This window comes from Trachypithecus francoisi, unplaced genomic scaffold (genome assembly GCF_009764315.1).
Source record: "Trachypithecus francoisi isolate TF-2019V2 unplaced genomic scaffold, Tfra_2.0 Lachesis_group20, whole genome shotgun sequence".
In the NCBI taxonomy this organism is placed as follows: domain Eukaryota; kingdom Metazoa; phylum Chordata; class Mammalia; order Primates; family Cercopithecidae; genus Trachypithecus; species Trachypithecus francoisi.
Window position 1 is genome coordinate 70,165,929 of NW_022681466.1, and position 26,983 is coordinate 70,192,911.

The 26,983-nt window shown below is 46.2% G+C and overlaps 1 protein-coding gene across 6 annotated transcripts in view; it reads left to right on the top strand.

Annotated features, from left to right (window-relative positions):
- Nucleotides 1-26,983, top strand: part of SMG6 (SMG6 nonsense mediated mRNA decay factor) — a 255,711-nt gene that overhangs the window by 125,360 nt on the left and 103,368 nt on the right. For all 6 annotated transcript variants that reach the window (XM_033185117.1, XM_033185119.1, XM_033185120.1 and 3 more), the window contains one exon: nt 11,128-11,329. In XM_033185117.1, coding sequence (XP_033041008.1) covers nt 11,128-11,329 — 202 coding nt within the window. The remainder of the gene's footprint in view (nt 1-11,127; nt 11,330-26,983) is intronic.

Consider the following 26,983-nt stretch of genomic DNA (forward strand, 5'->3'; position numbering starts at 1 on the left):
ATGTGGGTCTTCTTGTGTCTGCCTGCCTTCCCTTTTACCTACCTCCCTGTCTGTCTGTCTGTCCTCACCTGTCTCTGCCTGCCTGCCTCTGTGTTTCTCTTTGCCTCTGCTTTTGTCTGCCTCTGCTGTGTGTGTGTGTGTGCGCGCCCGCCTGTATCAGGGATCAGCATACCATGGCCCACAAGCTAATAATGGTTTACATTTTTATATGGTTAAACAAAAAATCAAACGAGTACTATTTCATGACTCATGAAAATTGTATAAAAGTCAGATTTTAGTGTCTATAAAGTTGATTGGAATATAACCATGCTTATTTGTTTACACTGTGTCTATGGCTGATTTCACATTACAGAGCAGAGTTGAGTAGTTGCCACAGGCTGTGTGGTTCACACGGCCTAGAATATTTGCAATCCAGCTCATTACAGAAAAAGCTTGCTGACTTCAATCTCTGTCCATGTTCCATGTGTCCTTCTTTGTGTTAGTGTCACTATGTGTGTTCATGTTTGTACAATGGTATCTTCGTGTATGTGCGTGTGTGTGCGTGCGTGTGCGTGCGTGTGCGTGCGTGTGCGTGCGTGTGCGTGCGTGTGCGTGCGTGCGCGTGTGTGTGTGCGTGTGTGTGTGCGTGCGTGCGTGTGCGCGCGTGCGTGCGTGTGCGTGCGTGTGCGCGTGCGTGTGTGTGTACGTATGTGTGTGTGTGTGTGTAGGCTCCATCTCTGTTCAACCCTGTTGACTGTTCATCTCTCCCTCCTGCTCACTTTAATTTTTCCCTCCCTCCCTCCCTTCTTTCTTCTTTCTTTCTTTCTCCTTCTTCCCTCCCTTCCTGCCTTTCTACCTTCCTTTCCCAGGGTCTCGCTCTGTCACCCAGGCTGGAGTGCATTGGCACAATCACAGCTCGCTGCAGCCTCGACCTCCTGGGCTCAGGTGATTCTCCCACCTCAGTCTGTCAAGTAGCTGGGACTACAGGCGTGCACCACAACACCTGGCTAATTTTTTATATTTTTAAAATAGAAACGGGGCTTTGCCATGTTGCCCAAGCTGGCCTTGATCTCCTAGACTAAAGCAGTCTGCCTCGGCCTCCCACAGTGCTGGGCCTCTCTTTCGTATCTCTACTCTTCCTTAGTATCTCTGTTTTTCTCCGTTTCACCCCAGCCATTTCTCGTTTCCCTCTTCCTTTTATTCCCCTACCCCACATTCTCTGAGTGTGGTCTTCGGCTGGTGCTTTGTACCAAAGCTCCTTCATGCTCTGTGTTATGCATTTATGTGTGTTTCAGAACAAGCATCTCCAGTGTTCTTCTCTGGAGAGAAGTAATGCTGGAGGATAGATTATGGAGACCCTGGCTACTGTGGAGGGCACTTTTGGGGAGTAGGGAAGGGAGCTTGTCTGACTTGGGGACCAGCTATGTGAGTCTCCTAGACTCATGGGTGACCTCCAGAGGGAAGGTAAAGCAGAGATTTCTGGGCAGCAGTTTCTGTGTAGACTGTGTAGTCTGATTCTTCTTCCTTTCTTTCTCAGTTTTTTCCCTGTCCTTGCCTCAGGATGCACCTCTGGACTGTTATTAATCTCAGTCTCCCCATGCCCTTCCCACCTCTAGCTCTGTCACTGTGTGGACAGCACTCACAGCATCGGACAGTTCTCTGTATCCTGTCTGTGGGCCCTCCTAGGTTTCCAAAATGCACTCCAGGCTGAAGCCTTGGACCTCCAAGCTGTGCAGCTGGGGCCACACAAAGGAACTGATGGATCTGCTGGCTAGGGGACAGCTGTTTCTTAGCAGTGATCCCCAAAGAGTTAACATCTACAGCCTCAAACTTTTCAGGCTATTAATCTGTAATGAGGACTAGGCAGTTGGCAGTTTTGGGAAGAAAATGCCAAGAAAGGACTCAGTTCTCCAAGTATCTAAGCCACTGCTTCTGAGCATGCACAAGAGTCACTGAGTGTCCCTTCCTTACTCTCAGAGTGGGGAGGCAGACCATGTGTTCCTGGAGCCTGGGCCTTCCCTGGGTCACCTCACCTCACAACCACAGGTCCCTTAGATAGGATTCACACAGCCCCTGTTTACCCAGATCCTGGGCCACAGGTCTGCTAGCTCTCTCACGCAGCATGTCTCCCTTCATCCCTCCTCCCTCTCTCACTCCTTTTTGGCTTTTGTTTGGCTGAGGAAATGGAAAGCTCACACAGGAAGTGCTGGGTCTCATTTGCTTGAGATGCTGAGTCTGTTTTCTCTTTGGATGCTGCAGCAAATGGCTCGTTGCCGGCTCTGAGCTGTTGCCCATCTTTGGGCAAGGGCTCAATCTACAGGCAGGCACGTGGTCTAAGCTACAGCCATCCCCGGCTGGGCTTCACATTCTGGGCTACAGAGAGGCAGAGGGGGTTGGGACATTTGAGTCATATTTGCTTAGTCTTCTCAGACTTCTTCACGAGGAGAGCAAATCTGACCAAATAGTATATTGAACTTAATTGCCCAGCAAATACATTACTGGAGCTGTGGATACCACTTGCTCTCTCATGAAGCCAGACTGGGCTAGAGAGATCAGTGTAATAGAGAAAAACGTCTCCTCCTGTGCTCTCTTTCTTTCTCTCTGCAGTTAGGATCAGCAGCTGATTATCTCTGGAATGCAAGTTTAAGCATGAAAGAGAGGCTTTGCTATCCTGGGGCCTGACCCCAAGGCATGGCTATTTAAGGACTGGTGCCCCTGTTCAACAGAGCAAACCTGGCCTGACTACCACTGAGGGTAGTCCCACCTCAGAGCCTTCAGATCAGAGGACTGGAAAAGTGGAATCAGAATTGCACCTTCCTTCTTTTGTTTCTCATATTCTCATGTAGCTTCCTAATACTCACTGAGTAAATACTCTGAGAGATTGGCAAGGGTATGGTGCTTCTGTGGGTTTCAAACTTTATCTTGTGCCCACCGACCTTATAGATTGAAGAGGCTTTTCTATTAAGGTCATGGAGAATAACACACCCCAGTGGTTCTGTAGATGCCGAAACTGTCACCCCACTGACGCTTGTAAAGTCCTTGTTGCTGCTCTTCGTTTTGAAGGGTTTGGAAATGCTCTCAAGGGAGCAGGAAGGAAATGGCTGCTGTTTAGTGCCCTTTCTTGGCATGCTTTCATTGGTCTTTGCCTGCGTTTCTTCTTTGCAGAGATACATTTCTCTGATCCTAAGGTGACCAGAGAGCCTGTTTTTCCTACAAAGAGGAAGTCCCCTTTGCTTTTCCTCCAGAAACCCCACTTCCAAATGGTCTCTTGACACGTGGGACCCTTCTTTCATCTCTCTTCCTTCATTCCCTCCCTGTCTTTCATTGTTACCTTCTTTCCTTATGCAGTTAGAGAATCATTGCACAGCATCTTCCCCTCTCTGGGGGGAATTCCAGGGTTCATCATTAGTTTCCTTGGTTCTCTCCTTTTCCTTCCAGTCAAGTCCACAGAAGCAGGCACATGTGGAACACTTAGGGTGGTGATGAGAGTATTGCCGGCACTGTGAGGAGGGCAGGATTGCTGGGCATGGGTGCCTTCCCTCACTGTGGCACTTATTAGATCTGTGTGCTAGAGCCAGCATGTATGGAAGCAAGTTGATTTCCCGTTTGTACCCGTTAGGGATTATGACAGAATGGCTTCGTAATCCCAGGAGTTTGTTGGTATAGAGGATTATAGCAGGATGTGGAGAGTGGTCTGGGGCCACTGTGAAAGTCGGTGTAGAGTGCTTGGTCTATTTAGAACAGACTGCTGTGTTTGGAGGGCTCATCTACTTGCCCCATCTGCTAGCAGAGTTTGTGTTCCCTTCCACACCAAGCCTCTGGTGAGAAGGGAGAGGCAGCTGCACCCCTACTTCGTTCGGCAAGTGAGCACAAGCAAAGTCGTACTAGAGAGTAGTAGAGCTACATAGGCTTCATGAACCTGAGCATAGTGACCCCTTGCATCCCAGGACCTTTGGCAAGGCTAGGGCAGTGGGACAGCCTACCTCATTTCAGTCTCTGCCGAGGCCAAATCTTCACTTATCCTGATCTCTAGTTCTCAGTAAGTGAAAGAGTCAGGGGACTTTGAGAACATCCAAACCTAGCCCAGCTGTGGCAGTTGGTTTATTGCTTTCAGCTGGTACTTGAACCCAGGTCCTAGTCTTGGAGGCTTTCCCAGGTTTAATCCCCAGAGCTTTCTCTGCAGCTGTATGACACTGCGCTGACCCCGAATGAGGATAGGAAAATAGAACCAGTGCCAAGCCAGAGTCTCTTTTTCATTTGGAGTCTGGCTGTCTGCCCATGACCAGGGTTACATAATGGGAAACATAGCTGGGGCTCTGGAGAGCCCGCGTTCCACCAGGCTGCCCAGACCTTCGCATTCTGATGCTATAGATCTTCCTAATTGTAGCTCGGATGCATTTATCACACTGTTGGATTGCAGTACTGTTTAAAAAAAAACTCTAGAAATTCTTGTATTTGCTGCTTTTCCATGGTTCGTCTTCCATAGTCTATAGAGCACAGTGGATAAGGGTCGTAGGGAGCCCTCTGAGGTCTTGTCACATAGGGAGAAAGAGGGATGCATAGGGCATATGCAGTAAGCTGACTTCCTCAGGGAGCTTCCATGTGTTGACTCTGTAGATGAGATAGAAATGCTCAAGTTAAAAACAGCTAGTTCACTCACCTTCATAGGGCAGCTCTGAAATAAGAACTAATCCCAAGTCTAATCGGCACCCCTTCAAGGACGCTTAATACGTCTTCCCAAAAGGGCATTTTAGGAGGTCACTGAGTAATAGTCCATCAGCACTTCCCTGAAGGAAGTGGTGGTGACTGTGGGAAGCCCCTTTGCTACCCTGGCTCCCCACCCAGTCTCCCTGGCTCCGGGTTGGGGCGTTAGCACTGCAGCCTGGCACCAGGGGGTTCCTCTTCCTCCAAATGCTGAGTGTGGGGCACACGTGATCTCTCCCACGGCAGGAGCCCCTGTCCCCTCCCCACACCTCCCATAGGACTCCTTGTGAGAGGAAGGGGCGTTGGCCTAAGGCTCCAGTCTGACCCCAGCAGGGTACAGCAGCTGACCCCAGGGAAAGTACTTTCCAGCTCTGAGCTGAGGTTATTTGGGTCCAGTGTGTGCTAAGCTAAGAAGACGTGTTGGAGTGGTTACAGCTAAAAGTTTGGAGAGGCAGGAACCGTGAGAATCCGCACCAGGGAGGCCGCCGAGGGCTCCCCTCATGCCGTGGAGATGTCAGGATCCCCTAGGGGCTGCTCTTTCCCAAACACACAGTGCTGATGGGTTTAACACACCACAGTGGTACGACAGAGGCTGTACACACGAGTGTAGCTTTGGAGAACTGAAATCAAATAAGGCACCGACCCCATGCATGTTGGGGCAGTGGATGGTAGAGGTGCTCTGATACTTGAGAAATCCTGGAATGAGGTTCCTGTGACCTATTGCTGGTCATGGGGTTCCAGCTGCCCTGCTTAGAACGTGGAGAGGTTTATATTCTTGCAGTAGGGCAGGATGTCTAAGCTTCAGAATTGATTTGCCCTTTTGGGAAAAATTGATTTAGGGTGAGTACTCTCCCAAAGGCCCAAGTTGACTTGTTGATATAAACGAGAAAGATAGAAGGGATTATCTTCACCTAGGTCTTATACTCTGTAGTGGCCGGTTACCCAGTAAACATCTTATTCTTAGAGGATGGTATCTTGCTGCTCCTATCTTAACTCCTGGAATGGTGACCTTTGATACGATACCTTTGTCTCTTCTTTGTATCGTGTGGCATCTAGATGACACATTGTTGCTAGAAATCTCCAGGAGCTGCATAGAATTCTCCCCATCTCCACCCCAACCCTGGGCCTGTTGAGCTTCCTAGCACTGAGGTACCAGAATCAAATCCTTAGCCTGCTGCAGACAGAGTTGGCATGACATCTTGACTTTCCAAGAGGCGTGCTGAGCCATTTCAAGCCCAGGTATTATTCTCATAACTCTGCCAGACTTACTGGATTCAAGTCCGTTTCTGCTGTTAGCTGCTGACTTCCCGCAGTTTTCTCCAGTGAAGTGAGAAGTTCTCCAGGGCAACAGTGGTCTTATGTTAGCCTCTGACCCCTATGTGGAGAGTTGTAGGCTAGGATGTAATGGCCCACAGGGAAACAGTTTGAAAAAGCAGATATTGCATGTCTTAGGTGTGGTTCTCTTGTTATAGCCGTTTGTCTGTCTTCGTGTCTGTACCACATGGGTGTCCTCTTCTTCGGCTTCCTGGTGCCTAGCTTCTGTGCCATCTTGGCTGTATTTCCAGATCTCCTCACTCCAGGAACCAGAAGACCCAACTTGTTTCCCATCTGTACTGCTTCTCTGATCTTCCGTAGCTCTGAAACACAATGCACGGCTTCTTCTCACTCAACTCTTTCCGGGTTTGTTCTGCAGCTGTGGAGTTTGAATGTTAGTGTTTAAACAAGCTGGTATTACACAGGAAATGGCCACCTCCACAGGCCCCAGCAGGCTTGTAACGTGGGGTCATTGTACTTGATATTAATCACCAGTCAGCTTGTTCCCCCAGTAAAATATGAAGGAGTGTGTGAGTGCTTCGTCCTCCTTAGACTTGCCAGAAAGATGGACTGAGTCTTGGTCAGGCGTTAGTGCTCCAGTCTTTTCAGACTCTCTCCTCCTCTCAGTCCTGCCCCAGTGGAGCTTTCAGAAAAAGTCCTGCCTGACCCCTTCCCTATGAAGCTGGCAGAGTCCCTTTCTGAGCTCTGGGCAAGAAGGTAGATTATTGTAGTGTAACGTGTCTCACCTGGCATTCCTTAATCTGTCAGAGGATGCTGCAGTTGGATAACCTCTCCTGTGAGAAAAGCAAAATTTTAGGCACACAGAAACCCATGGCCCCTCTGAGAGCAGGGCTTCTCAGTTCCCTGGACTTCAGCTGCCTTGCTATAGCTATTTGCAGAACTCACCTCAGCCTGAAGGGTTAATCTGATTCCCCGAGTCAATATCCCCCAAACAACCAGCCAGGAGTGTGTGTTGGTTTGTTTCTGTGAAATGTGTTTCCCCAGTCACCTGGGCTGGCCTGGACTGCATTGTATCGGCCAGCAGCTGCACTGCACTCAAACTGACAGATACATTAAACCTTGGAATTCTGAGGCAATAAAAAGTAAATTAACTCTTATTTTTTTCCTCTCCTGGTGGACTAAGTGAATGCATGTCTGTAGGGAAGCAAGTGAGCCTTGGTTCTGAGTGCATACTTGTAACTAGTCACTGCTGGTTTGTCCCAAACTAGGATCTGGCTTTCAGACTCCAGCCAGGGGTCTGCTGTCCTGGTGTGTGGTGTGTTCTGTGGGGTTGGGCCAGTGGGTCACCTTGCAACTGTTGATCCCTGCTCACTAATCACATCACAGCTGCTGAGAGACTCCCTGGCCTTCATTCTGGGAGCCATAAACAGGCTCATTGGACCCAGTTTCATATTCTCCGGCTGCTTTGTGTCTGTTTGGGGAAGAATCCACCCTAACTTTAGTGGGATATTGTGGGCTCTGGGAATATCCCTAAAATGTACATTGAACCAGAACAAACCAGAAGGACCTGCGTGAGCCCACAGCACTCTAGAGGGTCCATTTAGAATCAAAAGTTGTTTGAGATTATTTGGGAAACCTTTTGGGAAGTTATTTCCCAAGCATTTCCAAAAGAGTGGCAGCTCTTTACAGATCCTCACCCCACCCGAATTTGACTTTTGGCTCCTTGGCCCAGGCCAACCTTGAATCCATAGGGTCCAAGGACTGCTGTCGGGTGAAGGTTAGAAGGTGCTCCTGGTTGGGATGAGGAATTAAAGCAGGAAAACGTTAAGCTTTTCTCCTTCTACAGACAGGAAATCCTATGTTCACCCACAGAACTGACCTCCCGGCCCAGAGGCCTAATTGGGGTAAGCTGAGGTGATGTTGCCCAGCTTCCAGGAATTACCTCATCCTTTTGCAAATATCTTAACTTTGAGTTCAGACATCTCACCTGGTTTTTCAAAGCACCTCTTCCTTTGAGTTTCCTGACACTCCCTCACTCCTGTAGAGAGTCACTGTGTAGCCCGTGGGTCTCTGGGTAGTTGTGTTCCTGTCTGTGGTGTTCGCTGAAAGGAGATAACTGATGACATGAATGTGAACTGAGTGTGGGTGATCCCACTGAAACACCAGAAGAAGGCAGCTACTCACAACTAGAGTACAAGACCAGTCGGAATTAACCAGAGCAGACATGACCTCTCATTGAAGACTTTGTGTGTTTCCTGGGTCCTGCACAGTCTAGCTTGGCTCTTGGACCACTTTTCTTTATATTTCTGAGTTGGGAACTCTGGGCACTCCCTACGTCTTTTGGCATCAGCTGCTGTCTTACAAATCAACATTGAGGTAGGGATTCTCAGCCACCTTATTTTTGCAGTGAGTCTTAAGGTTTTGGTACAAGGTGGGTGGTAATGGGCAAAAAGGCATATGTGGGCAGGGGTCCCTAGTGGTGGCCAGCAGTCTCTGGGAGGAGTCAGTTTTGGTTTATCTGAGCCTTAGGGGACAGGAGAGCATGGTAATGAGAACCACATGGTACCACATATTTCTTCATCTTGGATCCAAGATGGTAGGGGTGGGAGGATGAGAGAGGGATGTGGGGCCTCCCACTGTGGCAGCCGTGGGTAATTTTCGGCCGCCTCTCTCTGGCTAGGGATGCTGCTGCCCACACCACCCCCAACCCCCAGCTATGTCCTGCAGCAGCCTTGACCTGCACAGCACCAACCAGGGCCCCCAAGCCAAAAATTCAGCTGGGAGACTTTTCACCTTCTTCCTCCTCACTGTCGTCTTTCCTGTTTATTTTCCAAATTGCTGCTCTGCAGCCGAGCAGTGCCTGTTGGCCAAAGCTTGCCAGTGCTGTGGGATCAGACTCAGGCAGTGGGCTCAAGTGGCCAGCAGGGCACTGGGGGAGGAAGCGGGGAACTGGAAGAGCCTCCCTGTGAGTCTCCCATGGGCAGCACTAACCTCGGAGGCGGCCCTGAGCAGTCCTATCACATCCGGTGCTTGTCTCTGCAGCCGGGACCGGAGGATAAACTATCAGGGCTGTGGGGCAGTGCATCATTCCTCTTATTATTTTCTTCTCTGCAGATGGGGTCGTGGAAAGTTCAGTTCCTTTTAACCCTCGAAGTTCTGTTTATTCTACAGCTGGTAGCCTGAATGCCGCGTTTCCCATTACATCACAAAGGAGCTCAGGCAGATCTCTGCACAGAAACGTGTTGCAACTGTTTATTTTTTTCCATATTTAAACATTTCTGACAGCCAAACCCGGCTGAGCCAAAAGATGGAGCTTTGTGAATGAGTCTGGTTGTCGGTGTCTGCGCTGAGAGAGGCTTTAGAAAACTCGTCCCTCCGGTGATTCTTCCCAAACATGTTCTTTTTCCTGGGTAAAGCCTGTGAAGCGAGTTACTTCTGCAGTACACGTGTGTTGATTATGTGCCGTTGTGTGATTAATGGGGCTGTGTTCTGCCTGGTTCCCAGGACACTCTTGAAAACAAGATGTTTCATTTCATTGCCTTTTCCTAGTGCAATGATTACAGTAAATAAACCAGTGCAGCCTCCTTCCACCTGGAGCCAGTCAGGGAGTTCCCATCCCTCTGTTTGACTTTCTTCCCCACTGTCACCTTCAGTGGCATGTGCCTTGAATGCTTTCTTTTCTGCCGTCTCCCGAAGATTCTCAGTCTCCAAGAGAAACAAATTGCTTAGATCGGAGACCCCTCCCTATTAGGACTCATAGGCAGTAACTCCACTGGGGAGATTCCAGGATGATTCTTCTTGGTTGTTTTTAGTGAGAGGGTCTCACTGTGTTGCCCAGTCTGGTCTTGAACTCCTGGCCTCAAGTGATCCTCCGTTCTCGTGTTCCCAAAGTACTGGGATTACAGGCGTGGCCCACCACACCCAGCCCAGGATGATTCTTACAGCTGTCTTTACATATTGCCTCTTGCCACTCTAGCTTGTGAATCTAATTGTGAAGCTTGTCTTTGTATTTCTCCTATGGATCTCTCTTCTTTTAGAGTAAAACTTAGCATCCATAGGATACTGTCTGTTCCAGACTCCTAGTTAGGTGCTTCCCTGGAGAAGAAAGCCAAGTCTGGAGCCTTGGCTGGCCCTATGTCTTTACCACAATTTGTAGTATCCCTGGGTAGGCAAAAAAAAAAAAAAAAAAAAAAAAAGGCCTTATGGATCCTCAGCACCCACCGAAGCAGGACTCTGGCCCACAGTCGATTTTTGACAAGTGATGGTGACAGAGAAATGAACCTCTTTATTTATAATTCTACCCTGAAATTTGAATTAGGGAGGGCCAAACTTCGCAGTTTCAAGGTTTCTTCTCAGATTCAACCAGGACCTGGTGATACACAGTTAAGCCAGCCAGCCAGCCGTCCCAGTTTGCCCAGGACTGGGGGGTTTCTGGGGATGTTCAGTGCTAAAACCGGGACAGTCCCACACAAACCAGAATGGTTGGTCACCCTGTATCTAACCTTCCACACGTGAGAGAAAGGAGAAGAGGCATGGAATGGCTGAGACAGCGCTAATGAAGTGTGTAAGAGGCTTTACCTTCCTGTGAGGATCTTGATGGGCCAGAAATGAGGTTTTTGTTTGTTTGATTGATTGATTGATTGCCTGCCTATAAGTAGGGAAGAGATTTCTAAAGCATTGTAGGAGGGAAACCTGCATGACTCTTGCTGTATTGTGACTAGACCCGCCATGGCTGTGGCTGGGGGAGGAGAGGCTGGTGCTCAGTTGCTGTCTGTATGGCATATACTTGGCTGGACAGCGGTGGGGAATTCTGGGAGCAGCCTCAGGCACTGGGTGTCTAGAGTGTTTGAGTAAGCGTCTCAGGCACACTGTCTGGAAAGATGACAGGACCCTGCATTAGGCAACTGATTCTCTAAATTCTTTTTCCTCTCTGGTGAGGATTACAAACTCCCCCTAATCAATTTCAACTTTGCGTAGATCCACATACACATACCTTAGATTGCTGCCTTGGGCACAGTTTTGTTTCCTACCATTTGGGGTATGATTTCCTGGCAGATGCCAGCCTAGACAACATTTGCTACAAGTACTTCCCTGCTCGCAAGTACTGAGAATTCTTTTTTTTACTGGCTCCTCTTTAGAGCTGCTCTTTTCTTACTTTATTTCTCACAGTGTTGCTGTGGATGTGTGGTCGACGCTGGCTGATTTCTGTAACATACTGACTGCAGTGAATCAGTCTGAGGTGCCACTGTACAAGGACCCAGATGATGACCTCACCCTTCTTATCCTGGAAGAGGATCGGCTTCTCTCGGGCTTTGTCCCCTTGCTGGCTGCCCCTCAGGACCCCTGCTACGTGGAGAAAACCTCGGATAAGGTCAGCCCCAGGCCAAACATCCCTCCCCATTTGCCCCTCCTCTTAATTCTCCAGACTTTTTTATTCTTGGGAAGTTTTCTGTGCAAATGGAACATGATTAAGTCATTGAGAAGGGTGTTAAGGGAAAATATCGACCTTTTAGCCGCTGACATCCAGCTCTGTGTCCTGAAAAAAAAAAAAAGCCCTCTCGACTTCCTTTGGTGTGTGTGTGTGCTCGCTGGCATGTTGTATATACGATCATTTCCTCACTTGTTTAAATAGTGCAGCTTGTGTTGGCAGTGCTCTCACTCAGCTCCAAATGGTTTGCATCATGCTCAAAGCACCCTCCTTTCTCCCCCTTCCTCCACCCCCCGCCCCACCACAAAACTCTGCACTAGGAAAACAGCCAGGGCTTTTTCCCTTCTCTAAGGAGGAGAGTGATAAATAGGTGACTAGAGAGAAGCAGACACCATGTGTTAACTTAGAAAAAAAAAACCTGTAGGAATATGAAGCATTCCCCGCTGCCTGGTTTCTATTTTCCTTCCTCTGAGGACTGTGTTTTAACCTGAACATTTTTCTTTCCTGTCTGTTTATAGAAAACAAAGCCGATTCCCTGTTGCTGATGGGGACTGTGGAGCTCTTAGTCTCTGCTTAACAGTTGGGTTTTCAGCCAGGTAAAGAGTAGGGTAGTCCAGTCGGCCTCACCTTTCCCGCGTGTAGTAACAATTACTAGGCTAGGGACGTAATAGGCACCGAGCTCGGGAGCGAAGTGCTGTGTGGAGGCAGGAAGACCCTGTGACTGACTTCTCTGCAGAGCAGTGAGCATCACGTCCCTTGGGGGACAGGCCTTCAGGGAGGTTCCACAAATGTCTTCTCGGGAGGAAGTCTTTTGACCTAGATGAAGTATATACTAGGGACATAGGGAGATGTTAAAAAAAAAAAAGTGAAAGTTCCAAACATGAACTACAAATATGAGAGACTTTATATAGAATATAAAGTCTTGGCCTGTTGCAGTGGCTCACACCTTTAATCCCAGCACTTTGAGAGGCAGAGACAGGAGGATCACTTGAGCCCAGGAGTTTGAGACCATCCCAGGCAACATGAGAAGCCTGTCTCTAAAAACAAACAAACAAACTGTTTTAGTATAAAAGAGTATTTGTTCACTGTAGGAAATTTGGAAAACACACACAAATAAAAAGAAGAAAAATTATCCGTAATCCTTCTTTCTACCCAGAAGTAAGAGCACTGTTATTTTGCTGATCATATATAATCATATTTAATTTCTAGTATACACACACACACTCTTCAGTAAAACTGGAGGTTATATTAATATATACTATTTGTTTTTAATTTTTTTTTTTTTTTAGATAGAGTCTCACTCTGTTGCCCAGGCTGGAGTGTGGTGACAGAATCTCAGCTCGCTGCAACCTCTGCCTCCCAGGCTCAAGCAATCCTCCTATCTCAGCCTCCCGCATAGCTAGGACTACAGGCACCTACCTCCATACCTAGCTAATATTTGTCTTTTTGAATAGAGATGGAGTTTCGCCATGTTGCCAGGCTGGTCTCAAACTCCTGAGCTCAAGCGATGTACCTGCGTCAGCCTCCCAGAGTGCTAGGATTATAGGTGTGAGCTAACATGCCCAGCTGTATATACTATTTGTAATCTACTTTTTTCCTCATTTTTTAATATATTCTTATATGGAATCATTTTTTATAGTTACCCAGAATTCTTTTATATTCCAAGATTTCTTTAACCCATCTTTGCTTTATTGAATCAAGAGAATGTTCCCAATTTTTTTACAGTTATAAACAGTGAATCAGTTTCTTGTAGCAGAATTTGAGCATATATTCCCTTTGGTTAAATTGCTGTAAGTAGATTAAGGTTCTGGACATTGATATATCAAAAACTCATACTCTATGGATGCATTTAATGGCTACTATATCTTGGGAATCAGAGAACCCCTCTTTCCCAAGAGGAATACTTATTTTGTGCCTTTCCAACAAAAACTTAGAGTGAAATTCTGCTCTTCTAGTCTCAGAATGGGCAAATAATGGGGATTTGTAGTATGTGAGGCTGAGGACAGCTAACAAGTTGTTTTATACGTGTGGGAGATGTTGAGTTAGAAGAGAGACTGGATGACGTGGCTTGGGCCAGAGGGTCCTCATACTCTTCTTTTGTGATCACAAGGTGGTCTTGATTCCAGAGGATGCTTTTGGGAGTTGGCTATTGAAGCTGTCTTTTAGTGTGGGACAGGTGCCGAGTAGAAGTACTAACCAGCTTCAGACTCTTCCCACACCCCATCTTCATCAGCTCTCCTAGCTCTAGTGTCAGATACCACGTATGTGTTCTGGCTCGAGGAGAGCACAGAGCCAGCACACCAGCCCTCAGCCTGTGTAGGGATCCAGGCTACCTAGGCTACCTAGGCGGCAGTTGCGGCTCAGTGAGACTAAGGTAGGTCTCCACTTCAAGGACTGTGAAACAGGTATGTCAAACCTGACATGTCCAAATCCACACTCCTGAATCCTGCCCCACCGGCTACCCACCATCCTGGTCTTCCTTTACGCTTTCCCATCTTGGTTAATGGCAACTTTGATTTTTGGGCGGCTCATGTCAAAATGCTTGGGGTTATTCTTGGCACTTCTTTCTCACACTTCCACATCTAATCCATTAGCAGTTAATGTCTTCTTTACTGTCTTCTTTACCTTCAAAACACGTACAGGTACAATTCTGTCTTCCCACTGCACCCTGGTTCAGTTCGCTGAAATGCCTTCTGACTGGTTGCTCTGGTTCCTTTCCCCTTCTACTCTTCAGTCTATTTTTAAAATATCAGTAAGATCATGTCATTTAGTGATGGTTGCTCCTATCACTTAGAGTAGAGGCCGAAGTTTTAACAGTGGCCTACAGTGCCCTCCATTTGATCTAACCCCACCTCCATCCCACTCCCAAGCTCTCTGACCTCAGGTCCTCCTGCTGTCCTTCAACCCAGTGTGCTCTAGTCACACTGACATCCTTGTTGTTACTCAAACAAACCAAGCATTCGTGCCTCAGGGTCTTTGCAGCTGCTCTTTTCCTAACCGGGAACACGCTGTACTCGGCTGTGTGCCTCTCGCACTCCCTTCTGTCACCTTGGTAAAGAGAGCTTCCCTGGCCACATAATATAATCATATAAAGTGGTACTCTGCTTTATTGTTCCCCACCCACGGCAGGGGAAAATCCCGTCTCCTGAGTATCTATCATGTATCAGTCACTGAGCTAGGTACTTCTGTACAGTATTTCATTAAGTTCTCTAAATAAGCCTGCCATGGAAGTATTATTACCTTCTTTTTTTTTTTTTTTTTAAGAGATGGGTCTCACTTTGTCACCCAGGCTGGAGTCAGTGGCATTATCATAAATCACTGCCACTTCAGATTCCTGCGCACAAGCCGTCCTCCTGCCCTGGTGGGACCTTTGTGTCCCAGGTTCAAGCAATTCTGTTGCCTCAGGCTCCCAGGTAACTGGGATTACAGGCGCACCACCATGACCAACTAAATTTTTTTTATTTTGAGTAACTGGGACTACAGGCATGTGCCACCATGCCTGGCTGATTTTTTTTTTAAAAGTTTTGACCAGGCGTGGTGCTCACGCCTGTAATCCCAGCACTTTGGGAGGCCGAGGCAGGTGGAGCACGAGGTCAGGAGTTTGAGACCAGCCTGGCCAACATTGTGAAGCCCTATCTCTACTAAAAATACAAAAATTAGCCAGGTGTGGTGGGCCCTGTAATCCCAGCTACTCGGGAGGCCGAGACAGGAGAATTGCTTGAACCCAGGAGGCGGAGGTTGCAGTGAGCCAAGTTCGTCCCACTGCACTCCAGCTAGGGTGGCAGAGCAAGACTCCATCTCAAAAAAAAAAACAAAAAATAGAGACGGGACCTCACCATCTTGCCCAGGCTGATCTCGAACTCCTAGGCTCCAGTCATCCTCCTGCCTCGGCCTCCTCAAGTGGTGGGATTGTAGGCGTGAGCCACCCCCTTCAAATTTTGTAAAAGAGGATACTGAAGCTCAAGAGAAAAGAATGATGATAAGCTCATATGGTTCATCTCCGTGGCCAACCTAGGAGATTAGCGTGGATGTGTCAGGGAATCTTTAGGAACTCTTGACCTTTTAGAAATCTGCAAAAGGGGGCCTAGCATGGTGGCTCACGCCTGTAATCGCAACACTTTGGGAGGCTGAGGTGGGCGGATCACTTGAGGCTAGGAGTTTGAGACCAGCCTGGCCAACACAGTGAAACCCTGTCTCTACTAAATTAGCCAGGCATGGTGGTGCGCACCTGTAGTCCCGGCTACTCGGGAGGCTGAGGCATGAGAATTGCTTGAGCCCGGGAGGTGGAGTTGCAGAGCTGAGATTGTGCCACTGCACTCCAGCCTGGGTGACAGAGCGAGACTCTGTCTCAAAAAAATATAAATAAAAATTAAAAAAAAAAGAAAAATCTGCAAAAGGGCCAGGCATGGTGGCTCACACCAGTAATCCCAATATTCTGGAAGGCCAAAGTGGGAGGAGCACTTGAGGCCAGGATCTCTAAACCAACCTGTGTGACATAGTGAGGCCCTGTTTTAAACAAGTTTAAACAAACAAGTTTAAACATAGCCAGGTGTGGTGGCAAGCACCTGTAGGCCCAGCTACTCAGGAGCCTGAGGCGGGAGAATTTTTTAAGTGCAGGGGTTCGAGGCTCATTATGATTGTGCCACTGCACTCCAGCCTGGGTCTCAGAACGAGACCCCGTCTGAAAAAAATAAAAAAGAGATTTGAAAAATATAAACATTTCCTCCAGCTTCTAGGGTTCATTACTAGGAAACGTAAAACATATCTCAGGTGCTCATCTGTGGCAGCAATGTGAGCAGTTTTATTACTGGTCAGGATTAGTCTCATGTTTCGTCCTGCCTTGATGCTTATTCTGCAGATATTTACGAAACACGTATTGCCAACACCGCCTGGGAGATCCAGACACGTAAGGCAACTATCTTCCTAGTTTGAGAGAGAGTCTGTGCCACATGTGAAGATGTGAATGGCAGCATCAGTGAATTTGAGGAGTTCTTGAGTTTTGTTGAGCTGGTAGTATCCAAGTGAAGGCATTGCTTCAAGAGCGCTGATTTGGCATTAATGTTATCATTGTGTCTTTGAACCAGAAAAGTTTTCACCTTATATGCCTCTGAGTGCAAATACTCTCTTTGTTCCATTCTTTTCTTCAGTAATCTCTGCTCTACTGTTGTGTTAGAGCTCCATTCTTTGTCCTGTGTGTCACTTTTTCTGTCGTCACTTTGATCGGTTTTTGCTTTTCTTCTGCATTCTGGGAAGGTTTCTCAAGTTTGTCCTCTTTATATATTTTTATAGCATTGATTCTACTCTTTACTACTTCTAGTTCAGGTTTTAAGTCTGCTGTTGCATTATTTGTTCTCTTACATTGTATCTGATAACCTTTATTTTTTGCAGTCCCTTTATGTCTTTTTTTTTTTTGAGACGGTGTCCCACTCTGTCACCCAGGCTGGAATACAGTGGTGCGATCTCGGCTCACTGCACCCCCTCTGCCTCCCAGGTTCAAGTGATTCTCTTGCCTCAGCCCCCTGAATAGCTGGGATTACAGGGGCGTGTGCTGCCACACGTGGCTAATTTTTTTGTGTTTTTAGTAGAGACAGGGTTTTGCCATGTTGGCCAGGTTGGTCTCGAACTCCTGACCTCAAGGTGATCTGCCGGCCTCAGCCTCCCAGAGTGCTGGGATTACAGGCATGAGCCACCATGCCCGGCCTCAGTCCCGTTATATCTGTCTTTGCTTTTTCATTCTTTATTTAGCATACTTCACAGAGTCTATAATTTGAAGAATTCAGTTGAAGGTCGGGAGCAGTGGCCCATGCCTGTCATCCCAGCACTTTGGGAAGCCAAGGCAGACAGATTACTTGAGCCCAGGAGTTTGAGACCAGCCTGGGAAACATGGCAAAAACTTGTCCCTACAGAAAATATAAAAATTAGCCAGGGTTGATGATATTACACCTGTAGTTCCAGCTCATCAGGAGGCTGAGGTGGAAGAACTGCTTCAGTCCTGGCAGTCTAGGCTGCAGTGAGCTGTGATTGTGCCACCATACTCCAGCCTGAGGGACAGATTGTTTTCTTGGACCTCAGCTTTAGTTTCTACAGCTTGATGCTTGTCACTTACATTTGTTTGAACAAAGAAAGATACTTGCTTCAAACAGATTAGGTAGATTCTCACTGGATACCTTCTTTGTCTACAGTATTTTTTTTTTCTTGGAGGTGGAGTCTGACTCTGTCTCCCAAGCTGGAGTGCAGTAGCATGGCCCCGGCTCACTGCATCCTCCACCTAACAGATTCAAGTGATTCTCCGGCCTCAGCCTCCCGAGTAGCTGGGACCACAGGCGCCCGCCACCACGCCCGGCTAATTTTTTGTATTTTTAGTAGGGACAGGGTTTCACCGTGTTAACCAGGATGATCTCGATCTCCTGACCTCATCATCCGCCCACCTGGGCCTCCCAAAGTGCCGGGATTCCAGGCGTGAGTCGCCACGCCCGTCCATTTTGTTTGTTTCTTTGTGTTTTTGAGACAGGGTCTCAGTCACCTAGGATGGAATGCAATGGTGTGATCATAGCTCGTTGCAGTCTCCACCTCCTGGGTTCAGGCGACCCTCCTGCCTCAGCCTCCTGAGTAGCTGGGACTACAGGCGCCCGTCACCTCACCTGGCTAATTGTTTTTACTTTTTTATTAGAGACAAGGCCTCACTGTGTTGCCCAGGCTCATCTCAAACTCCTGAGCTCAAGCGACCCTCCCGCCTTGGCCTCCCAGAGTGTGCCCACAGATAATAGTTGAAATCCCTCGCTCAAGTATAGAGTTTGTACACATTGAATATCCCTAGTCCAAAAATCTGAAATACAAAAGACTCTAAAATCTAAAAGTTTGATTTCAGATTTTCCAATTAGGGATGCTCAGCCAGTAAGTATAAAATGCAATATTCCAAAATCTGAAACACTTGTGGTCCCAGGCATTTTGGATAAAGAATAACCTGTATTAGCAAGTCATTGACCTCAAGGGAGTGGGAAGGGGACCAAGTGTTATGCAATGTCAATAAATGAATTTATTTTCTACGTTTTCTGTTCTGTATACAGTGGAGCTACTATATCAGAGCTAGTTGCTCATGTCTAGTTTTCAGGCTTTTTTTCAGTCTCTTTCATATAAATGATACTGCAACGTCCTGTCACCTTCTTGGAGCTTTGGCCTACCATGTGAAGAAGAAATTCTGTCATTGGGCCACTTTCCGTTTAGTATGGGAGTTTACCTTAGACCTCTCTGAACTGCTGAATCATTGTGAGTGGTACTGATTTATAGCAGTGAGAAAGCTTCGAAGTGGTGGTCTGTGTCTACCTCATGAGCTGTCCTCACCCTTTGTGGTAGGCAAAGTAACGCCCCCTCCCCAAAGAGGTTTATGTCTTCTGTCTCTGAAACCTGTTACGTGTTACCTTACATGACAAAAAGACTTTTGCAGATGTCATTAAGGTGTTTTTTTTTTTTTTTTTTCCTTTTTTTCTTTTTTTGAGATAGAGTTTCGCTCTGTCATCCAGGCTGGAGTGCAGTGGCTCAGTCTTGGCTCACTGCAACCTCTGCCTCCCGGGTTCAAGTGATTCTCCTGCCTCAACCTCCAGAGTTGCTGGGACTACAAGCACGTGTCTTCACGCCCGGCTAATTTTTGTGTTTTTAGTAGAGATGGGGTTTTGCCATGTTAGCCAGGCTGATCTCAAACTCCTGACCTCAGGTGATCCACCCACCTCAGCCTCCCAAAGTGCTGGGATCACAGGCATGAGCCACTGCGCCCAGCTGGGGTTTTTTTGTTTGTTTGTCTTTCTTTGAGATGGGGAGTCTCACTCTCTTCCTCTGTCACTCAGGCTGGAGTGCAGTGGCATGATCTCAGCACACTGCAACCTCTGCCTCCTGGGTTCGAGTGATGATCCTGCCTCAGGCTCCCTAATAGCTGGGATTGCAAGTGCATGCCACCACGTCCAGCTAAGTTTTGTTGTTGTTGTCATTGTCGTTGTTGTTTTCTGAGACAGAGTTTTGCTCTGTCTCCCAGGCTGGAGTGCAGTAGCGTGATCTCGCTCACTGCAACCTCCGTCTCCCGGGATTAAGTGAGTCTCCTGCCTCAGCCTCTTGAGTAGCTGGGAGTGCAAGCACCTGCCACCATGCCCGGCTAATTTTTGTATTTTTAGTAGAGATGGGGTTTCACCCTGTTGGCCAGGTTGGTCTTGAACTCCTGACCTCAAGTGATTCGCCTACCTCTACCTCAGCCTCCCAAAGTGCTGGGATTACAGGTGTGAGCCACTGTGCCGGGCTCTGGCTAAGTTTTTGTATTTTTGTACTTTTAGTACAATAGGGTTTCACCCTGTCATGTTGTCATCGTTTTCTGAGACAGAGTTTTTCTCTGTCACCCAGACTGGAGTGCAGTAGTGTGATCTCGGCTCACTGCAAACTCTGTCTCCTGGGTTCAAGCGATTCTCCTGCCTCAGCCTCTTGAGTAGTTGGGACCACAAGCACCTGCCACTACACCCAGCTAATTTTTGTATTCTTAGTAGAGATGGGGTTTCACCCTGTTGGCCAGGCTGTTCTCAAACTCCTGACCTCAAGTGATCTGCCCGCCTCGGTCTTCTCACAGAGTAAGCAACTGCATAACTACCAAGCAAGCCGCTCAAGAAGCAGAATAAGATAAGAGCAATGAGTTACTATTTCCATTCAGTCTGTGTTGGGCCTAGTCAGTACAGTAAGACATGAACAAAAAAATGAAGTATTAATAAGACTATTGGAAGGGAAAAAATAAAGCAGTTTTTATTTGTAGATAATAACATGATAACATTTAGAAAATCCCCAAAAAGGATAAATTATTAGAATTATTCTAATAATAAGTAAATGTAGCAAAGTTGCTGGATATAGTCATTGTACAAAAATCAATCCCATATCTACATACCAGAATCAAACAAAATGAAGGTTTGGTGCCTGGCACGGAGGCTAACACCTGTAATCACAGCACTTTGGGAGGCCAAGGTGGAAGGATCACCTGAGTCCAGGAGTTCGAGATCAGCCTGGGCAACACAGCATCTCTACTAAAAATTTAAAAAATCAGCTGGGCTTGGTGGCTTACACCTGTGGTCTTAACTACTTGAGAGGTTGAGGTGGGTGGATCACTTGAGCCCAGGAGGTCAAGGTTGTAGTGAGCTGTGATTCTACCACTGCATTCCAGCCTGAGTGACAGAGCAAGACCCTGTCTAAAAAGTAAATAGGCCGGGCGCGGTGGCTCAAGCCTGTAATCCCAGCACTTTGGGAGGCCGAGACGGGTGGATCGCGAGGTCAGGAGATCGAGACCATCCTGGCTAACACGGCGAAACCCCGTCTCTACTAAAAAATAGAAAAAACTAGCCGGGCGAGTTGGCGGGTGCCTGTAGTCCCAGCTACTCGGGAGGCTGAGGCAGGAGAATGGCGTAAACCCGGGAGGCGGAGCTTGCAGTGAGCTGAGATCCGGCCACTGCACTCCAGCCTGGGCGACTGCGAGACTCCGTCTCAAAAAAAAAAAAAAAAAAAGTAAATAAAATAATCTTTGTATTATAAAATAATGTTCACTTAGAAATATTTTTTAAAAAATCAGTGTTAGCAGCCAGGCATGTTGGTTCACACCTGTAATCCCGGTACTTTGGGAGGCTGAGGCAGGAGGATCACTTGAGCCCAGGAGTTTAAGACCAGCCTGGGCAATATAATGAGACCTTGTCTCTATAAAAAATAAATCAGTCAGGTGTGGTGGTGTGCATCTGTAGTCCCAGCTACTTGAGAGGCTGAGGTGGGAGGATCACTTGAGCCAAGGAGGCAGAGGTTGTACTGAGCCTAGATTGCACCACTGCACTCCAGCCTGGGCCACAAAGGGAAACCCTTTCTCAAAAAAAAAAAGAGAGAAAATCATGATTAGCAATATGGAAAAGAAAAGATTTTCTTGATCCGCTACCCAGAGATAACTACTGTTTCTTGTTCCATGTTGCTCCATATGTTCCAACCTAGAAGGATGGATGATAGGTAGATGGATGACTGGATATAAGTGAAGTTTTTTGCTTGTTTGTTTATTTATTAGAGACGGGATCTCAGCTGTGTTCCCCAGGCTGGTCTTGAACTCCTGGCTTCAAGCAATATTCCCGCCTCAGCTTCCTGAATAACTGGGGTTGCAGGTGCAAACCAGCACGTCCAGCACTGATTTTTGCCTTTTTCTTTTTTTTTTTGTTTTCTTTTTTGAAACTGAGTCTCCCTCTGTTGCCCAGGCTGGAGTGCAGTGGCGCAATCTGGGCTCACTGCAAGCTCTGCCTCCCGGGTTTGCACCATTCTCCTGCCTCAGCCTCTTGAGTAGTTGGGACTATAGGCACCTACCACCAATGCCCAGCTAATTTTTTTGTATTTTTAGTATAGACGGGGTTTCACCATGTTAACCAGGATGGTCTCGATCTCTTGACCTTGTGATCCAACTGCCTCGGCCTCCCAAAGTGCTGGGATTACAGGCATGAGCCAGCACGCCTGGCCGATTTTTGCTTTTTAACTGAAGTAGAATCAAACTATAGGTCTTGTTTTGTAATATACTTTGTTTACTTAGCAATAAGTATATATTTCCATGTTTACCTATAACATGAATTTAGGAGCTGCACAATATTGTACGAATATATTATAATATTTGTTTAGTCCTTAATCATTAGACATTTTATAGGAAGTTAGTGACTTATCTGTTTTGTAAACGATGCCATCTCAGGCAACCTTACACATAAGTCTTTTGTTCTTACCCTTTGAGATAGTTTCTCCTTCTTAGACCTCCCTCGCTATCATTTCATAGATATCTAAAGCAACTTAGAATAGTTCCCGAGGATAAACAATGAAGGAAAAGTTCGTATGAGTGGAATAGAATGCTCAGACTGAATTTACCACATCTTTCCCTCTGGATTGAATATTCTTCAAATCTTGGAATGCCCTGGATTCAAAGTCTAGAATTTGAGTCTTTGAAGAGAGAATACGATTTTTTTTTTTAAAGACAAATCCTTGAGACTTGAGAGTGCTCTGAGTGGTACTAAATATACGTAGTCTTGCCTACATCATTTAGGAGGTGTGTTCAAGGGCAAAAATATGAGAGTAGTGGCAGCGCAATGTCTAAGGACCAGAGACTCCAAACTTTGGAGGCAAGATTGCTTGTAGATGAACACTGACTGATGATGATAACTGGTATATAAAAACCTGAAGATTAGTGAGCCGAGATCACGCCACTGCACTCCAGCCCGGGTGACAGTGTGAGACTGTCTCAAAAAAAAAGGCCGGGCGTGGTGGCTTATGCCTGTAATCCCAAAACTTTGGGAGGCCAAGGCAGGCAGATCAACCCGAGGTTGGGAGTTCGAGATCAGCCTGGCCAGCATGATGAAACCCTCTCTCTACTAAAAGTACAAAATAGCCAGGCTTGGTGGCGCATGCCTGTAATCCCAGCTACTCGTGAGGCTGAGGCAGAATTGCTTGAACCCAGGAGGCAGAGGTTGCCTGTGGTGAGCTGAGATCACACGACTGCACTCCAGCCTGGGCAACCAGAGCAAAACTCCATCTCTGAAAAAAAACTGAGGATCAGTTATGTGAGCATGCCTGCCTGCCTAGCCTTCCTAACTACCTGCATACATACCTACAACCTTTGTCTCAAGACTTAATAGATATAAAATTATATAAATGTAATATAATATAATAAATATAAAATTAAAATTGGTTAGGAGAATGTAAACATTGATTTAAACTTCAGCCTGGGTACTTTCTATCTCACTCTTTTTAGTTTTCTTTACTAATACAATCATATATGTAAAAGAATATATATTTTTACTTCATAGTTGTATTTTTTTTTTTCATAGTTGTATTTACTTTTATTTTATTTATGTTTTTGAGACAGGGTCTTGCCCTGTTGCCCAGGATAGGGCAGTGATACGATCCTGGCTCACTGCAGCCTTGACTTCCTGGGCTCAAACAATCCTCTCACCTCAGTCCCTTGAGTAGCTGGGGACTGTAGGCGCATGCCATCACACCTGGCTAATTTTTCAATTTTCTGTGGAAACGGGGTCCCACTATGTTGCCTGGGCTGGCCTTGAACTCCTGGGCTTAGGTGATCCTCTTGCCTCGACTCCCTAAAGTGCTGGGATTACAGGCATGAGCCACTGCACCCAGCCCATAATTTTAGATATTCAAAACAATTTAAGGCCAGGTGTGGTGGCTCACGCGTATAATCCCAGCACTTTGGGAGGCCGAGGCAGGCAGATCACCAGAGGTCAGGTGTTTGAGACTAGCCCTGGCAACATGGTGAAACCCTGTCTCTGCTAAAAATACAAAAATTAGCCAAGTGTGGTGGTGCACCCTGTAGTGTCAGCTACTCGGGAGGCTGAGGCAGGAGAATGGCGGGAACCCGGGAGGCGGAGCTTGCAGTGAGCTGAGATCCGGCCACTGCACTCCAGCCTGGGCGATAGAGCGAGACTCCGTCTCAAAAAAAAAAAAAAAAAAAAAAAAAGAATTAATTAAAATAAAAATAAATTTATAGTTAATACCTTTACTTTTATAAATCAACTTTTACTAATATATATTTACATATGAAATGTATACATTTGAATATGGGTGTATATATACCCATGTCAAGATACAGAATGTTTATATATTCTGTGTAAGGGCCACCTCAATCAAGTTATAGAATATTTCCTCCTTCACACAATGTTCCCGAGTGCTTCTGTCCCCCATCCTACTCCCTGCCCCAAGCAACTACTGATGTAATTATTCTCACTATAGATTAGATTTGCCTGTTATAAAATTTCATACACGTAGAATCATATAATATATACTCATGTCTTTGTTTTGTCACTCAGCATAACGTCTGAGTTTCACCCGTATTGTGCATTATATTTTTTCCGTCATTTATTGATGAGTAATATTCCATTATATGGATATATCACAGTTTATCCATTCACTTGTTGATAGGTATTTTGGCTCTTTTTATTTTGGAGGGGTTATGAAAAAGATGCTGTGAACATTAATGTACAGGTCTTTTTGTGGTCATATGTTTTCATTTCTCTTGGATAAATATCCAGGAGTAGAATTGCTTAGTCATATAAGTATATACGTAACTTTAAAAGAAGCTGCCGAACTTTTCTGAAGTGATTGCACCTTTTATACTCCCACTAGCAATGTATGAGCGTTCTAGTTGCTTCACATTCTTGCCAACACTTGGTATTTCCAATCTTTATAGTTGTAGCCGTGCTAGTAAGTGTGAAGTAGTATCTCATTTTGGTTTTATGTTTTCGAGGGTTTTTTGTTTGTTTGTTTGTTTTTTGAGACAGTCTTACTGTCACCCACGCTGGAGTGCAGTGATGCGATCTCAGCTCACTGCAGCCTCCGTCTTCTGGGTTAAAGCAGTTCTCCTACCTCAGCCTCTCAAGTAGCTGGGATGACAGCTGTAGTGTGCCACCACATCCACCTAATTTCTTTCATATTTTTAGCAGAGACGGGGTTTCACCACATTCGCCAGACTGGTCTCAAACTTCTGACCTCAAATCATCCACCCGCCTCGGCCTCCCAAAGTGCTGGGATTACAGGCATGAGCCACTGTCCCTGGCCATAGTTTTAGTAGTCATTTTCCTAAATAATGATGAGCATCTTTTTATGAGTTTACTGACAATTCTTATATCCTCATTTGGAAAATGTTCTAATCTGTTGGCCTTTTTTAAACATTGGGGTGTTTTCTTGTTGAGTTATAAGAGTCCACATTCTGGACACAAATACTTGTCGGATATACATCCTGTGAATATTTCTCATGGTCTGTGACTGGTTTGCCTTTTTTTTTTTTTTTAAATGTAGTCTTGAACAGCAGACTTTTTTTTTTTTCTTTTTGTGAGACAGGATCTTGCTCTGTTGCCCAAGGGATCCTTCCACCTGAGCCTCCCAAGTAACTGGGACTACAGGTGCACGCCACCACACCTGGCTAATTTTTGTAGTTTTTGTAGAGCCATGGTTTCGCCACGTTGCCCAGACTGGTCTCAACTCCTGCTCTCCAGCGATCTACCTGCCTTAGCCTCCCAAAGTGCTGGGATGACAGGCATGAGCCATGGCGCTTGGCCTTCCAGTGGAATTTTGACTACACAGTAGGGACTTCTACTTTTAACTGCTTCAAATATTCCAGAATTGCCATCATTTAGGACAAAGGCTTTTGAAGGTTTGATGTTTTCGTAGGCTATTTTTCGTGATATCATTACTGTCGGTGACAGGAAAAATGAAACTTTAGCTGCCTAAGAGTGAATTCAAGTGTTTCTTAACTACCAGTAAACTCAGAAATAACCAGATGAAATAATATAAAACCTCATTTGTAGTGAATGCTTATCTAGCAATACTTTTTTTTTTTTTTTTGGCTCATGCATACACCCCTCTCTAAAGTGAAGAGAAGAATGATAAACTGTTCTTAATTCTAGAATGCAGAGGAAAACGTGGTTTGCATATGTGCAGCAAAAAACTTTGGAAGGTTGAAATTGCACAATGAGTGTAGGTTGAGCAATTGCTTAACAAGGCATACATGTTCAGCGGGGGGTGTCATTTGCTCTTGTGCAATTAGGGAACTCCAGAGCTGCCTGAATAGGGGATTTCCTTTTTATTTCTCACATGCCATTTAAAAAATTAACTTCTTCCCTTCTTTTCAATGTTCACTCCTTTTTATTACTCCCTTGAATTCTTATTTGTGATTTCTTTCGTTTAAGGAATTACTCAAACATTTATGTGTCCCACTTCTGTGACTTTGGTTAGAAATGCACCTGGGCCCGGTTCTACTGGTGGTGGGAGGAGAGCTTGCTGATGGTTTAGGGATTTCTAGTTCAGCTTCTTGTCACCAGTACAATACTCAGCTGGTTCTAAGCATTTGAAATACAGGTTACAAATCAGCCAGCATTCCCTGATTTCTTAGTACTAGAATTTTACAGACTTTGTAATGAGTCTGAGGTTTTTGCCTGTTTTGCTTTTACTGGTGACCAACACCTCTTGATGAAGATAATTTGCAGACTTTACTACAAAATAAAGCCTAACTTTAAGCTGAAAGCGTAAGAGCCAAATAGGAAGATCCAAAACTAGACAGGATTGGTTTTGGCAAAAGGAAAGTCCTTGCTTTCTGCCTTCTTCCCTTTGGCTTGCGCAGGCATAGTCATGTTGGGGTACTTAGTAAGCATGCTTTTGATTGTGATTCTCTTCCACTTACCTTTGTGATAGGGGTACCAAAATCTGTTTATCCTCATCTTTGCTGTCTTCCAGAGAAACAGGAGAGGTAGTTGGGTCAGTGTGCCAGAAAAGCAGAAGTTAAGTATGTGGATTTCATAGCTGCATGTATGAGTGTTTGTGGGACAGGGAACTTTTAATGGAAAACATTTGTGTTGCATTGAAAACAGTGTGAGGCCTGGTTAGAGTCTGTCTGCTTTGTCTGTCAGTCTGTTCCCTACCAGCACTAGTCATTGTTCTCCTGGGAGTCTCAGGCATATTGCGGTTTCTTCTGCTCTTGCTGGCCCCTAATCTTGCCAGAGTTTTTGTGTCATGGGTGGCCCCTTGAGCAGTCTGGAGTAAGACTGCAAGGTTGGTGACTAA